Source organism: Saprolegnia parasitica (assembly GCF_000151545.1).
Source record: "Saprolegnia parasitica CBS 223.65 unplaced genomic scaffold supercont2.97, whole genome shotgun sequence".
In the NCBI taxonomy this organism is placed as follows: domain Eukaryota; phylum Oomycota; class Saprolegniomycetes; order Saprolegniales; family Saprolegniaceae; genus Saprolegnia; species Saprolegnia parasitica.
The window spans coordinates 53,096-69,519 of record NW_012156491.1 but is presented as its reverse complement, the minus strand read 5'-3'; the positions used below and the strand labels follow the sequence as shown (position 1 = coordinate 69,519).

Below are 16,424 nucleotides of genomic sequence, written 5' to 3'. Positions count from 1 at the left end.
GTGGACGCTGCAAATGCCGCGCTCCTAACGACAGCCACAGGCCACTGGGATCTTTTGGCGCCACGCGCGATGCAGCGCAAGAGCTACGCCGCGCCCGTCTCGTTCACATCGATCGCACCGACGTACGTTCGGCGACTCATCTACTCGGAGCTCACGTCGGTGCCACACGCGATTTCCAATCTTCGGAGCACGCGGCCCGAGTGGGTCTTTCGCATGAGCACGCAGTTTTGCTGGGTCGACTTCAACCAAACATTCGAGGTGGCACATACGCTCGCGCGTCAAGCGCGCTGTCGCCGTTTGTACGCCTCGAACGGGGCTGTTTACTACGAATCCATTCTGCGCAACGTCCAGTGGGACGCCTTTATGAGCGTCTGGGGCGGACCCACGGGTTATTTTACCGTGACGCTGGAAGCAACGCTGCAGTTGTCGGCCGCCGGTCGCCACTGGCTCGCGACAACATCGACCAACACCCTCTCGATGGCAGACGAAGTTGCGTTCTGGACGTCGTTTAACGTCACATCCTTTGAGCTCGCGTGGCAAAACCGGTGGCAGGCGAGTATCTCCGAGACCATGAACGTCCAGAGTGCGCTCGGTACGCAGCATACCGTGACACTCAAACATTGGCCGCGTGAGAACGGACCATGGTCGTCGTGGATCTACATGTGGATTCCGTTGGACGACGTCTATGTCCTGCAGCAAGTCGGCGCCAGTGCGATCCGCGGTGCCACCAACTTTTACGACCCCAAATTCTTTGCTTTCGAGTCGCACGCGGCACTGGCGAATGTGAATGGCACATACGATGGCCGTGCTGGCGTCGTACATGCAACCCTCGGGCCGTTCTTGTCGTTTGATACGATTTATGTGCCCGTGCCGGCATCGCTGCTTGCGTTCTTCAATGCACTGGATGCGTATCTGGCAAAGCAGCCACCCGGTGTTCTGTCCTTGACGACCTCCGGCGCCTTGACCCCCCGCCCCCCCGCGTGGCGCAACCAAACGCGCTTGTATGGGGGTAGCCTCCTTTGTCTTCACAACACTGGCACGAGCTATGTCCAATCACCCTTTGATTTTGACGACCCATGTCTCTTTCCGTCGGCCTTCCGCGTCGGGTACGATGCATCGATGCTCGTGTTTGCACAACTTTTGTACGGTGTGCCGTTAAGCTCCGACGCATCCGACGTCTGCCGTCTCCAATCGTCGAGCGCTTGCCTGCCCGCACTCAACAAGGCGTCTGCGAGCGTGACCGCGCTGTCGCCACTGCCGCCAGACCTCGTGCGCACTATACCAGACGCGGTAGCGACCGTTAAAGCGCTTGACCTGCGCCTCATTCAGTTTGCGAAGAGCCCCGAGTGGACGCTGCTACAGCAGCCGCTTCTGGACGACACATCTTGGTCGGTCTATGGCTGGCTGTGTATCTACGATTGGGTCATTGGTCGCCGCGAAGTCGTGTCGTTTGAAGGCGATGTAAGGACATTGCACCTCATTTCCAACCGGTACACACCCCGCGTCATGGCGACGAGTGGTGACGGGCAATACCTCGAGGCGACGACGAAGCTGGCGCTCTACCTCTCGGCCTACGTCAGCATCACACTCGCTAGTGTCGGGTTGCTCACTTTTCTCTACGGCGCGACGATTCAGTTTCATATCGTGGGACGGAACCTCGCCTACTTCAACGCCGTCGCCGGCGCGAGTTGGGTGGGCCGCCCGCTGCTGTTTGCCCGCGGGTCCACGGCGATTCTCGTGCTCAGTACGTCGCCCATGGAGCTGCTGGCGAACAGCACGACGTCGTCACAGCTTGTCTTGGTGCCGCGCCCGGTCCTCACCCGCCTCGTTCTCTGCAGCGAGGCGGCGTGGGTCGCCACGATGCTCAATGACATCTTTCTCTTGATGACACCGGCCTTGGCATCCGTGTACGCACCCATCGCTTCGCTACTGGCGCTGACGGCAACGTTTGCACTCGAGAGCGCGGCACCGGTCGCGACCGCTGCCAACTTCAACCGCACGTGTCGCAGCCACGACATGGACTACGCGATCGAGTGTGCATCGGGCACCATCTCTATTGGCGATTCGTCTCGGATGTTCCTTCTCTACGGCGTCCAGGTCACGTCCGTTCTGATTGCGCTTACGTTGGCCTATGTTGGCTCCTGTCGACGGAGAAGCGCCTCGGCGCTCTCGTCGTGCCACGTCATGGTATCCGGCGCCGCCACCGCCTTTCTGCACCCGATTCCGACAGTGCACTCGGACACGTGGCGCCTTGACGACGCGTCGAGTGCCATGTGCGGTCTCGTGCCGCTGTGGTGTCGAGGCCAACGCTATGTATTTGATTTGAAACTCTGGAGGGTATTGTCGTCCTCGTCGAGCGAGACCACCGACAAGGCGGCGCTCGCAACCACCTCGGCGTCGCCGTACTTGACTTTAACGCCCATCCGCGTCGGCTTCGATCGCCTCTCGGTGCTCTTGGGTCTTGTCTACATGTGCTTTTCTATTGCTGGCAGCGTCTCGTACCTCGCGGTCTCCAACGTCACGTTGGCCAACGACATGCTCTGGGCCGGCTTCAACCTCTCGGGGCCCCATGCGTTTCTGGCGACGTGGATCAACCATCAGTTTCTGCTTGAAAACACGCACGCGCATCTTGCCCTGGACGCGCCACACGTCAATTGGGACGGATCGTTCACAAGAGACCCGCCGTTCCTCCACGTGTCGCCACTGGCCGGCGCCATGACGCAGCAACGCCTGCGAACGTCGCTCGTCGCCATTGTGCATGGCATGCGCGGCCTCGACGGCTGTGACGCGCCGTGGGTCTTTGTTCCGTACTGCTTTCTCGACCTCCAACGGCATTGGACGATGGCGATCTCGGACGCGCGGCAAGCGCGCTGCGACACGATGGCAGCCAATGGCGCCGTGTACTTGGAGCCGCTGCTTCGAAACGTGCATCTGACGAGCTGGACGACGTGCTGGAGCGACGCGTTTGAGCTCACGATCGGGCGTACGCTGCGCAACTCGATCCTCGGACACAGTTGGCTCGCGACGACACTTCACGCGCGCAGCAATCTCTCGGCGGTGCTCGAAGCGTCGTACTGGCGCGCCCACGGCATCCAACTTTTTGAGACCCAGTGGCAAAATTACAAGCGCGTTGGGCTTCTCAATAGCTACGCGGTCACCAATGCACTTGGCGTGACCTACCCGTTTACGCTCCAGTCGCTCAACGGCACGTACGGCCGCCATTCGGCGACGACACTCAAAATGTACTGGAGCTTTGCGAACGACCTTTTGCACGCGGTGGTCGTGAATGCCACGTCGTCAGACGGCACGAGCTTACTGCGCTCGGATGCATCGTTTCTCTACACCAACACATCGTTGGAGGCGACGCTTGTCCAAGAAGGCGTCCTCGCGTGGCCCCTCGACAACGGTTTGGACCTTGTCCGGCAGCGCCTCGGGCCCTTTGGCACTATCGACATGCACTTGGTTGCGTGCCCGAAAAGCCTCCTCGACACCATTCGCAGCATCTCGGCCAATGTGCGTGACGCAGTCCGGCGTCAGCAGAACGTGCAAGACCTCTACTTCAACATGACGCTTGTGGATGCGATTCATGCAGTGCCGCAGTCTTGGCTCGACGCGAAACTCATGCAGTTTGGTGCTTCGATCCTATGCCCGGCACATCCACCGACGATCAACCAACCTGTTTACGGTGGCACGCTCATGGCGTTCACTTTGGACGGGAGCGAGTGCCCAACAGACATCACATCCAAGCTGTACCCGTCCGCGGACATGCTCTTGGCAGCCGCCGTGCTTACCAACCTCTCGGCGATGACGCATAACACCCTCGCAGACATCTGCGGCCACGACAGAATCAATGGCGCGGCCTGTTTACAGTACCTTCCTGATACCTTGCGGGTACTGGACGCGATTCCCCCCATGGTGCTGCCGAACCTCAGTCAAGCGATCGCAGACACATGGCAGCTCGGCGTGGGTATGGTCACCTATGCACGACGACCGCCGTCAACGACGCTCACGCTCGAGCACGCGCGGCTTCTGAGCGAGGAGGACCCCTTTTACGCCTTTTTCGGCTGGTGTTCGCTCTTTGACTGGGCGATCGGGCACCGGCAAGTGGTTCAGTTCCAAGGCGACAATGGCACCCTCACGCTCCTCTCCGAGTACATTGAGCCTGTCGCGCAGGCGACCTTGAGCTGGCAACTGCCCCAAAGCGCTGCGCGATACGCCTACATTGGCACGACGTACGTCACGTACTGTCTTTTGGGGCTCGCGGCCGTCACGACGGGGTACATTCTTCGGAGCTATGGCCACGTGGAAGGCTGGAACATGGCCACGCTCAACTCGGTCGGTGGCATGGTCTGGGTGGGCCGCCCGCTCTTGTTGCTGCGCAGTATGACGGCCATGAGCCTCCTCTCGACAAGTGCTTTGGACTTGGATTTTGACGGGCGCATCTCTGGCTTTACTGCGTCGCACAACCCGTGGTATACCACTTGGCTCGCCGCGAGCGAAGTCACGTGGCTTGTCGCCGTCGTCAATGACGTGGCCATGGCGGTGACGCAAGCCTACACGATCTACTACGCGACGTTCAATTTGGCGATCGTGTGGCTTGTCGCGGCCGTCCTCAGTATTCATTACCCCGTCAAACACGCGGCCTCGCTCCTTCCGACGTGCAGGATTGAGAAACTCGACTGGCAGCTTGTGTGCGAGAGCGCGTCGCTCCAAATCGGGCATCCCACCCGGCTGATCACGCTCGTCGGCACAGTCTTTAGCTGCAACGGTCTCTGCTATCTCGCGACGCGGCTGGTGTGGTACTATCGCCGAGCGGCAGATCCAACGGGTGCGACCCACTCACTCCTCTTGTACGCAGGCGCCAAGTACCTCTATACGACCGACCGATGGCTCTACAACGGCGTCTACTACCTTGATCGCGCCTCGGCCGTGCTCAACGGAATCCTCACACTGCGCTGGCGAGGCGTCTTGTACGCCTGCGACATCAAAATGTGGCGCATCCTCACGGTATCCCTGCCGACGACGTGGGACGTGCCGGACGCCCACCCGCTTGCCAAAGCGTCGAAAATGGCTATGCCGCTTCGATTCTGACGTGCACGGTTTCAGTCTATCAAAGTATCAAGCGACGCGTCGGCAGAAATTTCGTCCCGAGGCCTCTGACCACTCGCGAGACCTCATAGACTGTTAAATTTGCTGCTAGTCCGAGGAAAATTTCAGAGGGAGCCAGCATCTAGTAGATGGTTCGACGAGTCTCTCGCTCCTAAACCCTACTGCTAGTGTGTACACAGCACGACCCACACCGGTTTGTCTGTTGCTCGATAATACCTTGCGTGCAGCGTGGATACATTGATGCACAGATGTGGTGACATAATATATTACGCTCCAAAAACATAGCCGATGGCGTCGGTATGTGGGCCACCGACTAGCGTAGCTGTCGTTCGATCCTCGCTTGCAGCGACCGAATATTGCTGTCGTATCCAGTAAGCACATGGTCGACCAGTGCCGAGAAGCAGAAGTCGGTATTGCGGCAAGCGTCGCGGTAGCTCTTGCGGCCAAAGTACGTACTGCGGCTCTCATTTGCGCCAGTCCTCTCGACTACGAACCTAAAAAGAAATTCATGATGTACACTTTTGCAACTTGCCTTTTGCTTGCGTGTGAAGCTGTCGAGTCCTCGCGATATTGTCAAAGGACGCAGCATGCGTCGTTGGTTCGTGACGTAGTGCTGCTTCCGATTGGCTACAAATTGTTGATGCAGAATCCTTCTAGGTATCAATGTATCAGCCCGTTTTTAGTTGGATGCAGACTTCGGGCGGGTACAGGTGGGTGGGTACATGGCGTCGTCGAGCACAATGCGCATTTTCGTTTGTGTACTAGTACTTTATGTATGACTTTTGTGTGTATGACCTCTTCATTTCTACTAGTATGTTTTAGTGGAAGACTATCCAATGAGACCTGTAAAAAGATGATATAGTATTTTGCAACTTGCCGTTTGCTCGCGTGTAAAGCTCTCGAGTCCATGCGATGAGTATAATCCATCACACTCGAAATGCCTCACCACCGCGGTCGGTCACATCCCACTTACGTCGATAGTGGAGGTCCTTCCTGTCGTATGTTAAGACGTTAAATAACGCGTCAACACGACCTAATTGACTAGTGGACCGATGGCATGCAAGGCAACAGCGTTTCGGGTGACGTTCTGAGTGGCGATGTCCACTCGTCAATCTGCTCATCCATGACTGCTTTCAGCGTCCGAATGTTGTTGCGGTAGCCAACAAGGACAAGGTCGGCGAGGGCCGAGAAGCTCAGATCGCGATCGCGCGCATAGGACGCATCGCGGTAGCTCTTGCACGGCACGTGCCCGCGGCTGTAATATTTGATGCAGCTCTCGTTGGCGCTCACTGCCTCGACGACAAACCTAACAACATAATCGAATTCATTCTGTGTCAATATCGATAGGTCAGTGAGCGTACCAGCCCGTTTCTTGGGGCACGTAGACTTCGGGCGGGTACGGGTACACCTCGTCTTCCAGGACAGACTTGGTCGCGAAGACGACGCGCGAGTCTGACTCGTCGTAGCGCTTGCAAGCAATGTTGCCATGCAGCTCAAAGTCACCGGGAAATCGCAGAAATAGCTTCATGTAGCACGTCGACTCGTCGACGCCTGGCAGCGGCTACGCAGCGTACGATCAGATGCAGGCAACCACGAATTCCATACCAGAAGCGCGCCCGACTCGAGTGTCAACGACCTCTCGAACGCAAAGGTGGTCCAGAACGCCTTGGCCACGAGCTGAACGTTTGCGTGAAATGAGTACACCATCGTGCACGTGAGCAAGAGCTGGTCGGTCTCGAACGTGACTGCCGTGTGGGTACCGGGCTCTGTGACGTCGTAAAGTCGCTGCGCGAGGAAGACGCTCTCGAGACGCTCGTACTCGGCGTCCAACATAGCGTGGAAGCTCGTGCGACGCTGGATCGGGTCCGCTGGCAAGCGCTGCAGCTTCCAGTCTTCAACGTACGAGATGTCCATGAGCTTCGGTCGCTTCTGCACGATGCGTAGGAGCGCCTCGATCATGGCCAGCTGCTCTTGAACGGCGTCCTTCAATCGCGCATTGTCTTGCTCGGCGACGCTGCGCTCGATGGCCTGTCGCCGTGAGATGCCCTCCCACGGCGTTGCGCAGATAATGTCGACCTCTTGGCGCTGCGTCAAGGCGGCCAGCTGCTCCGCGTAGCCGGAGACTTTGGCGCGCAGCTCTGTGATCTCGTCGATGTAGCGCTTGCGCTGTCTCTTGGGCCGCGTTGGCTGGTCAGGGTCGCATGCTAACTCGAGGTCGTCGGTTCTCGATGGATCCATGAGCTGAAAATGGAGATGTGGGTGTGCTTAACCAATACTTGGTGCGTTTCCAAACAAAAGGTGCTTTATGCGAAAAGAGCACCTCGTCCATCACGTTTCCCTGCCCATCTTGACTGCGATGTCCACTCTGATGTCCACTGCAGTGACGTGGCATGCTCTGTGAACGATGATGCAAGCCAGACTTGGCTCGGAGCTACTCGAAGGGCGATATTTGGGACTGTCGGTAGACAACATTTCCACCAAAAGACTCAGCAACCAGCCTGGTGTCCTGCGTTGCAGCTTTCAGGAGGGAGAAAGGATGGATCGATTTCCAACACGAGATGCACTGTGGCGCTACTCTACTTGTACTTGATTCAATCCTATCGCAACCAATTTTAGTCTTCAAAAATGGGCGAATCTGTCGCTGTCCACTCGCGAAGTCGCTGGTCGATCATCGTTCGATGCACTCGGATGTTGCTGCGGTAGCTCGTCAGTACGTGGTCAGCCAGCGCTGCAAAGCTAAGGCCGTTCTCTTGTTGGCGGGATGCATCCCGGTAGCTTCTGCATGGTACGCGGCCGCGGCTAAAGTGTTTGACGCGGGTGACGCCATCGCGCACCAACTCAATCTCAAACCTACTCAAGGATGAGATTGCTGTTTTTTTGTTTTCGATTGTGCGAATGTACCAGCCTGTCTCTTGGGGAATGTAGACCTCGGGTGGATACGGGTGGACTTCATCGTCGTGGACGACCTTCATTGTAAAGACGATGCGAACTGGCGAGACGTCATAGCGTTTCCACGCCATGTTGCCGTGGAGCTCAACGTCGGTGGGAAAATGCAACGAGAACTGCATGTAACACGTCGAGTCCCCAACACCTTCCAGCGGCTACAAGCGATTTGTCCTTTCAATCCACGTCGCAACGGAAGGTGGCGTACGTACCCGAAGCGTGCCCGTCTCGAGCGTCACGGTCTGCTCCAGCGCAACGATACTCCAGAGCGCTTTGGCCACGAGTTGTATATCCGCGTGGATCGTATGGACCATCGAGCACGTTAGAATGAGCTGATCGTTCTCGACGACTGCGTCCGTGTGTGTGCCCGTCTCGGTCGCGTCGTAAAGTCGCTGGGCAAGAAAGACGCTCTCGAGGCGTTCGTACTCGGCGTCTAGCATCGCGTGGAAGCTTCGATGCCGCAGCGCTGGGTCAGCCGGCAAGCGCTGCAGCTTCCAGTCTTCCACGTACGAGACGTCCATGAGCTTCGGTCGCTTCTGCACGATGCGCAGGAGCGTTTGAATGGTCGTGAGCTGCTCTTGCACAGCGTCCTTCAGGCGCGCATTGTCTTGCTCGGCGACGCTGCGCTCGATGGCCTGTCGTCGCGAGATGCCCTCCCATGGCGTCGCGCAGATAATGTCGACCTCTTGACGCTGCGTCAATGCGGCCAGCTGCTCCGAGTACTGGGCGGCCTTGGCCCGCAGCTCGGTTATCTCTTCCGCGTACGTCTTGCGCTGTCGCTTCGGCCGCGCTGGTGGCAGGTCCAGGGTCAGGTCCCACGCCATGTCGTCGAGCGCCAGCATCTCCTCAGCATGCATGTCCATGGCAGAATTGAAACTGGAGCGGAGGTGCGTCAAACATGAATGAGGTGCGCTTTCAACAAAAGCACCTTGTCGAACCTCGCCGTCGCATTGTCCACAGGAGCGCAAGCCCATTCCATGCGATGTCACTAGAACCAAGCTACATGCTTGGGTCCACTGAATCCATGGCGATTCAAGTGACACGAAAATGGATGCTGCCCACGACACATGTTTCTCGTGGGTGGCCAGGAAAGCGCATCACAATCCATTGTGCTTCAGAGCTCGCGACTGCAGCGTCCGGTACCGCAGCACCGCAGTGGTGGCAAGCAAGGTAGCATTGCTCCTGCCGAGCACGATGGCACGTCCAGAACGCCCTGCTCACTCGGTCAAGAAGCCAACCACCGTCCACACGGTGATGCGCGATCTCGCCGCGAAGATAGATGACCGCCGTGCACCTCGTCGACCGTAGCCTCTCTACGTCCATCCCAGGCACAGATTGGAGACGATGTGATGACTCTACGAAGCGTCTCTGGGCTTGCCATCGTCCTCGACAGAACCAATGTTACCCTGCTTCTCCACCAATGTTGTGCTGCGGTACCGTGCGCTTCAGCGCTCTCAAGTACAACGTAATGGAATCTGAATGCAAAAATGAACCCTGACTTTTGACATCGGAATACCGAGACGTGAATGGGATTGCTACCGGTACTGGCGACGGAAAAGCGAGCTACGCTCGTCCAACAGCCTCGCCGTGAGCCATAGTAGCTTGATTGACGCCTTCGGTGGCCAACGACCAAATCATTTCACCGTGAACCGCCTTTCAACGACCTACTAGTACAGCGTGAACCGTTCACGCGGTAGGTCGATGACCTTAATCTGATTAGCTACGCCGTGCTCGTCCCTTGGTGCAGGCTTTTTTTCTGGTAGCTGTGGGGCCTCTCTCACGTGACGTTCGATCGCTTCCAGCATGAAGGCACAACAGCCTCTCAACGGAGCGATGAGGTTTTCCTATACAGCTAGCAGCAATACGATGGAGCTCGTCCAGAAAGGGAGCCAACGTGTAGACGTGGAGAATGGCTTTCACCCGTCGGCGTTGGTCGTCCAACGACCTACTTCCAGACTTCACTCATATAACAATAGTTCATTCCCTTGCTCGAGGCCCTCACGGCAGAACTCACGTTTTTATATTGAGATAGTACAGAACAAAGGGAAGACGAGCGGCTAGAAGCGCCACACCGACTTGAGCTTGGTCGCGAGTGCGTTCATGGGGCAGTGGTGCTGCGGTGCGAGCGGCCCCAGACGCGCTTCGACCTGCCCGCGCACGTACATTTGCATATCGTGCAAATTCTTCTTGAACGAGTCGAGCAAGAGCTCGGCAAACGCCACGTAGTGCTGCGACGTCGACGACGGCGCGTCACGCGACGCCTTGCACGGCATGATGGCGCTCGCGCAGAAGCGAACACGCGCCCCAACGTCGGTCTTCTCGAGCATCATCCTATGAGCCCATGGTAGAAGCAGCTAGAGACGAGAACGATCATGGTATGTCATACCACGTTGTCTCGTTCGAGACAAAAACGTTGGGCGAATATGGATGCGCTTCGTCGTCGAGGACAGTCTCGGATACAAAGACTGTCCGGTTTGGCTCGTTGAAGCGGGCAAAGATAACGTTGCCCTCGACGGGCGCCGCGCCCAAGGTGAAGCTGCGGCGGTAGTAGACGGTCGTTGCATCGACAGTCTCCAAGCACTAGAGACCGTCATCGTCGACCATGTCCGAAAACGCAATAAGCATGCACCATAGCGTACCCGGTACTGGGACGACGCGAGCGTTCGCGTGCCGGTGATGGTGTGCATCTCCCACATCGTCTCGACGGCCGTCGGATAGTCCACCGCGAGCTCATGCACAGTCGAGCACTCGAGCCGAACCGAGTCCGTCGCCGCGTCGTAGACAACGTCCGAGACCATGGGCGCGCTAGCGGCGTCCTGGATCTGCTTCCGCACGAAGACGCCTTCCATGGCTTCGCGCTTGGCGTCGACGAGCGACCGCATCGCATTCCGCCGACGCACCGGGCTGGACGGCAGCTTTTGCACCTTCCAGTCGTCAATGCACGCGGCCTCGGCGAGCTTCGGGCGCTTGGTGACGATGCGCATCAAGGCTTCCGTGACCTTGAGCTGCTCTTCGACGGCAAGCTTGAGCTTGGCGTTCTCGGCCTCGGCGAGCGACCGCGCCTGCGCCTGGCGCCGCGAGATGGCTTCCCATGGCGACGAGTTCTGCGACTCGACGGCCTTGAGCTGCTGTAGCGCGGTCAGCTGCGAAGAGTACTCATCCATCTTCTCGCGCAGGTACTTGAGCTCGTCGATCTGGCGCTTGCGCACACGCGTGCGCTTCGCCGGCGCCGCTTCCGCCGAGTGGTCGCTTCTGGCTTCGTCCGAGGCCGGAGAGGCCTTGTCCGTCAAGGCCATGATGTCGTCCAGCATCGCATCTTCGTCCAGCGTCGTCGCGTATGCGCCGGCCAGTGGCTCGACGTCATAGACGAACGCGTCGAGCGAGTTCATCGTTTCTTTCCGTGCGAATTGGGGGACCCTCAGGAGCCGTTTTTGTAGGGGGCCGATCGAAAACGATGGACCTTGCACAGGCTATACACTGTTAATTTTCTAGTTGTGGTCTGTTAATGACCTCGACGGCCGGCCCACCAGCGGTGCGAAGAGTGCTGGTCAAACTTTGAAAGATCGCAGAGGCGCCACGAGGCAATTGAGGGTTGCAGCTCCGCTATCTTAACAAACCGGTTGTACTGTATAACCAAAAAGCATCTTTGCAGCTCGGTTCTATGTGTACTCTTTGAACTACGTAGTAGTGGAAATACAAGGGACACCACCTGTGGGCAATACGGTGGTGCAGCCTTCTACCAATTCCTTCGACAGTCGTCGCCAAAAAGCGCATCGACTTGTAATCATAAGCGCTTGTGGCCGTCGAGCAGCCTATTAGCTCAAGTATGGACTTCCCAAGCAGCAAGATTGAGTCGGCGCTTCGCGCCAAGGCCGAGGCCAGAATGGTGCACTAGATGGCCAGAATGGAAGCGTGTTATCACACTACCGGTACTGCACTCCGTCCTTGCGTTGCAGCCGCACAACATTCTCCACATGACGACTGCAGTGAATCTTGTAAAGCAATGCCCTTGAGCTGCTGTACGGTAGCACGGGCACACAAATACGGTTGCCCGAAACACCTCACCCATCTTGCCGCTGTGGATCCTTGAGGCGTTGGGGCGTACTCTGTCCAAGGTCTTTGGTTCGTGAAAGGCATCGCGTGAGACGAGCTCTCGACATCCTCATTGCGACATGTTATGGGCCGTCGGCCCACGTGAGTGCTGGTAGCTTGGCTTCGAACTTCGAAAGATCGGAGTGGCGCCAAGAAAACGCTCAGCTTCCTGTGGCTGATATGCGTTCGTGCTAGACTTGCCTGTACTTTGGACTCCGTACTCGGCATACTATATCGTGTACATGCTCGCTCTTGCATCGATAAGCCAGGGTCGATCGAACCGCTAGTACCAATAAGGTAAGGATTTGTGCGTACTCTAGAGCCACATTTCCGAGTGCATTGGTCGATGTACATGAGCCACTGCAATGTACGCCACACCGCTCGTCTTGGTACTATGTTCTTTTAGGCAGCTTTCATCGCGATCAACATTAGCTCCTACTACGTCACGAGCAGGTGATGATGATGATGCGAGTTATTGTCGACGCGCCATACCAAGGCCTCGGAAAGGCTCGTTCAGCTATATCCTAGGTATTCATATCTCACCGATGCTTGCACATGCCTCGTGTGCTCGCACCATGTTCCAATGCGCTTCGCCCTGCTTCCATAGCAGCCCCCACCAACACTCTTGTGGGCCACACATGGGCCTCGAAGTTCGTACTTGTAGAAAGTGCAATCTCGGTCCAAGTATTGGCATACTTCGCGCAAGAGAACTCGAAACCATGCAAGCGCCGGCCGACGACCCCGTGTACGGGTATGCCTACCTTGGCATCTTTGTGGGCTTCCTCGTCTTCTGCTCGACGCTCATTGTCGTATTTGCGCTGCTCTACTACGGCGGCTCCTTCCACCGCATGCAGCACGAAGCCGTGGGCATGCCCGAGTCGATGGACCAAGAGAAGCCATTGCTCTACGACGAGCTCCTCGAGAAGGCGGCGACGTTTCCCGAGAAGCCGCCGTCGTTTCAGCTCGACGGCTACATCGTCAAGCTCCGCCCGCTGCACAGCGGGTCCGCCAAGGACGTCAAGGCCATGGTGCGCCGCCTGTACGACATCTCGTGCGGGAAGGCCCTTGGCGGGTTCTACGGCACCAAGGACTATGACGCCGACGCGCTCATTTGGCGCTACATGACGACGGGGCCGTTCCCGAGCTTGGAGGCGTTTGAGAAGGACCGCGCCGTCGAGCTGCCCAACCAGCGCCACTTTGTCGTCGTACGTCCTCCATCGAGGCGATCATTTCTAACGCCATGTAGCTCGACGCCTCGACCGACAAGCCCATCGGTATGGTGTGTCTGATCAACCACTCGGCCAAGGATCTCCGCGTCGAGATCGGCGCGACGTGGTACTGCCCCGCAGCCCAAGGCTCGGGTGCCAACCGCGAGTCGGTCTACCTCCTGCTTCGTGCGCTCTTTGACTTGGGGTACCGCCGCATCGAGTGGCGTTGCGACGGCTTCAACGTGCGCTCGCGCAAGGCGGCGCACTCGCTCGGCTTTACCTTTGAAGGCGTAATGCGCAAGCACATGATCGTGAAGGGCGCCAACCGTGACACGGCCGTGCTCGCCGCACTCAACGGCGAGTGGCCCGGCATCAAGGAGATGCTCGAGGGCAAGATCGAGTCGTCGCTGCGTGCCAAGACCGAGGCTAAAAAGACGCAGTGAGTTCAACACAAACACACATGCCATCTGCCTCGTTCGTCTATTGATCTTTTTTGGCGGTCGGCGAACTCGGCGGCGACTGCGAGAGCGGTGAGAACGTCTTCACATCAAAGTCCGAGAGGCTGCCCGTGCGCCGCGCCATGCGGTACGCGTGGTGGTCAATCGAGTGCACCTCGTGGTCGTGCTCAAGCCACGAAATGAGCCGAATGTTGTAGCGGTTGTCGGCCGCGAGCCAGTGGTACGTGTGCCACGTCTGGATCGTCACGTAGATCGCAATGAGCACGTCGAGCGTGTAGTGCAAGCGCGTGCCGACGATGGCAAAGACGCCAAGGAAGGACCCGGTCCAGACCGAGTACTTGACGAGTGGTAGCGTCCACCAGTGCTTGCGCGTGAACGGCGTGTTGAGCTCGTCCGTGTTGCAGTACTACGCAGCATTCTCGCGTCAACGACCTTGGCAGACGACAGATCGAGTTATCCTACGGTGGTCACGATCATGGCGCAGAGGATCAAAAACACCTAGTCCATACGTCAACCTCGCCTTTCTGCATTCAGGAATCGTACCGTGTGGCCGCTAAACACCATGTCGCCACACGTAATGTGGTGCGAGGGCCGGAGCAGCACCTTGAGAGCGCGGTAGACGGCCCTAGATTATGCTCAACGAGCACGAAGACGCGTTGTCGTACTTGGGAAAAATGGGCTGCGACTTGTACGCGCCTTTGGCCGTCTCAAATTGCGAAATGCACTGCGGGCTCGCATCCGGCAGCGACGTGACGGCAACGCAAAAGCCGCGGAGGAGGTTGATCCAAGCGTAAATCGCAGTGAAGCGGCGGATGATGAGGAGACGCTACAGAGATAACATCAGGAAATGATCGGGTAGAGAGAGAAGAGGCACGTACGCGCGGGTGTACGACAAAGAGCACGGCAATGATCGAACCAACGAACGCAATGAACTCGTCCGGGAGGTCAAACCAGTCAATGTACGTCGTTTGGCCGTAAATCTTGCTCATGACAAACTTGAAGAGGTCGTGGCCGAGGTCCGGCAGCGTTTTCTCGCCACTGTCGCGGCGGTCCAGCGTCAAAATGACCACGTGCGGCGTGCGCCACCTAGACGCGCCTTCAAGTCCCCGTACACACGAATGGCCTACCCGGCGACGACGGCCGCAAGCGCGTTAAAGTATGACGTGAGGCCAAAGATGGCGACCGTGAAGCCGAGGCGGGAGAGGTAGTTGAAGCTGAGCATCTCGACGACAAAGCCGCCGCGCGCCGAGTGGTCTATGGCCTTGTCGGTCACGTACTTGGAGACGTGGCTGAGGCGGCGCTCGAGCCGGTTAAAGTCGGGGTTGAGCGGGTGCTCTTGCAAGTACGACGAGAGGCGGCGCTTCTGCGTCTGGTCGAGCGCCGCGAGGAAGAGCCCGATCGTCAAGCAGAGAAAGGCGAGCATAAACATAAAGCCCGACGGGTCAAAGCCCGAGACCGGCCGCATCTTGAGCGCGTAAAAGTGCGACGTGAGGTACGAGGCGACGCTGTGCCAGCCCCGGAGGAGGAGGCTGTAGAACTCGCGCAGCGGGATCATCATGCTTCGTGGTCGCTGTTAGAATGCGATGATAACGCTCTAATGTTCCCAATCGAGTTGGGTGTTTTGGGGCCGAGCGTTGGCTTAAAAAAAATGATCTAGCGATTTGTATGCTATCGTGGGCGTGATGGAGCGACGCGCCAAACGACACACTTCATATGGATGACATGTCCCGACGCTTGATGCTACATGCGTCGATGAAGCGGCGTCAGGAAGATGGTCCATTACTATCTAGTAGCACCACGCAAATGGAAGCCAGGAAGAGGATGAAGCGCCATCGCTCTCGCCATGTCATTGCGTCCGGGCGATGTGATGCATGTTGACCTCGCTGACCATGCGTACCCACCTGCGTCGACACGGTAGTAGAAGATGGGAGACCATTGGTAGGAGTCATCATGGCCATGGTGGTGCGATCGAGTGGCCGAGGACGGGTCGCTCTGGACGAGTCATGTGGGTGGTCAACGCGGTGGCACCCATTCGCGTGACGTGGCAGCGAGACATCTCGTCGGTTGCCGCGTCGGACATGAGGACACTAATATTGTTTCGTGTAATAACTTCAGATTTGTGCAAATCAAACCTGCGCATCGCATTAAGCGCTCAGCGCATGGTTACTTCCTATCCTATTCTTCTCTCGCGGGTACATACGTGGCCTAGTTGCGCGTGGGCCCCGGCGTCGAATTCCGACGCACGGACGCAGTGATGTTGCTCGACGTCGTCGTCGACGGTCGGCGTACCGTTGGCGTGCCACCCGACGCCCGCAACAGAGGGGTCGGTGCGGCGGGCGGCGCCGCGTCCGGTGGAAGCTGAATGTTCTTGAGCACCTTGGTATTGTACGACTTGCATTCTTCGTATTGGCACTACGCGACGCGTTATTTCGTGTGGATCGAAGGGCTGTTGTACTACAATACCTTGTGGTAGACAAAGTGAAATTTGGTCTCCGACTTGCGCTCGCAGTCGCTGCAGTAGATCTGCGATCGGTAGTTGGCGTACTCGGGCGGCATTTGCTCTTGTGCAAGGAGGTCGTCAATACGTGCAAAGTAGGTGCGCATGTCACCGAGT

The 16,424-nt window shown here is 57.7% G+C and overlaps 6 protein-coding genes across 6 annotated transcripts; 2 read left to right on the top strand and 4 right to left on the bottom strand.

Annotated features, from left to right (window-relative positions):
- Positions 1-69: 69 nt before the first annotated feature.
- On the top strand, positions 70-5,091 carry SPRG_13367 (hypothetical protein; the record flags this gene model as incomplete). The annotated part of the gene is made up of 1 exon (XM_012352343.1): positions 70-5,091. One exon carries the CDS (start codon positions 70-72, stop codon positions 5,089-5,091), a length of 5,022 nt encoding a protein of 1,673 aa, XP_012207733.1.
- A 1,059-nt stretch (positions 5,092-6,150) lies between these two features.
- Positions 6,151-7,347, bottom strand: SPRG_13366 (hypothetical protein; the record flags this gene model as incomplete). Its single annotated transcript, XM_012352342.1, has 3 exons — positions 6,151-6,415; positions 6,471-6,670; positions 6,715-7,347. The coding sequence occupies 3 exons, from the start codon at positions 7,345-7,347 to the stop codon at positions 6,151-6,153; spliced, it is 1,098 nt and encodes a 365-aa protein (XP_012207732.1).
- Positions 7,348-7,721: 374 nt separating this feature from the next.
- Positions 7,722-8,915, bottom strand: SPRG_13365 (hypothetical protein; the record flags this gene model as incomplete). The annotated part of the gene is made up of 2 exons (XM_012352341.1): positions 7,722-8,210; positions 8,265-8,915. The coding sequence occupies 2 exons, from the start codon at positions 8,913-8,915 to the stop codon at positions 7,722-7,724; spliced, it is 1,140 nt and encodes a 379-aa protein (XP_012207731.1).
- Positions 8,916-10,046: 1,131 nt separating this feature from the next.
- On the bottom strand, positions 10,047-11,453 carry SPRG_13364 (hypothetical protein). The gene is made up of 3 exons (XM_012352340.1): positions 10,692-11,453; positions 10,439-10,632; positions 10,047-10,383 (listed from the first exon to the last, which is right to left on the bottom strand). Exons 1-3 carry the CDS (start codon positions 11,439-11,441, stop codon positions 10,110-10,112), a joined length of 1,218 nt encoding a protein of 405 aa, XP_012207730.1. The 5' UTR covers positions 11,442-11,453; the 3' UTR covers positions 10,047-10,109.
- Positions 11,454-12,810: 1,357 nt separating this feature from the next.
- Positions 12,811-13,827, top strand: SPRG_13363 (hypothetical protein). The gene is made up of 2 exons (XM_012352339.1): positions 12,811-13,349; positions 13,391-13,827. The coding sequence occupies exons 1-2, from the start codon at positions 12,864-12,866 to the stop codon at positions 13,793-13,795; spliced, it is 891 nt and encodes a 296-aa protein (XP_012207729.1). The 5' UTR covers positions 12,811-12,863; the 3' UTR covers positions 13,796-13,827.
- A 5-nt stretch (positions 13,828-13,832) lies between these two features.
- SPRG_13362 (hypothetical protein) lies at positions 13,833-15,395 on the bottom strand (the record flags this gene model as incomplete). The annotated part of the gene is made up of 6 exons (XM_012352338.1): positions 14,938-15,395; positions 14,689-14,896; positions 14,476-14,636; positions 14,354-14,435; positions 14,273-14,308; positions 13,833-14,216 (listed from the first exon to the last, which is right to left on the bottom strand). Exons 1-6 carry the CDS (start codon positions 15,366-15,368, stop codon positions 13,833-13,835), a joined length of 1,302 nt encoding a protein of 433 aa, XP_012207728.1. The 5' UTR covers positions 15,369-15,395.
- Positions 15,396-16,424: the final 1,029 nt, after the last annotated feature.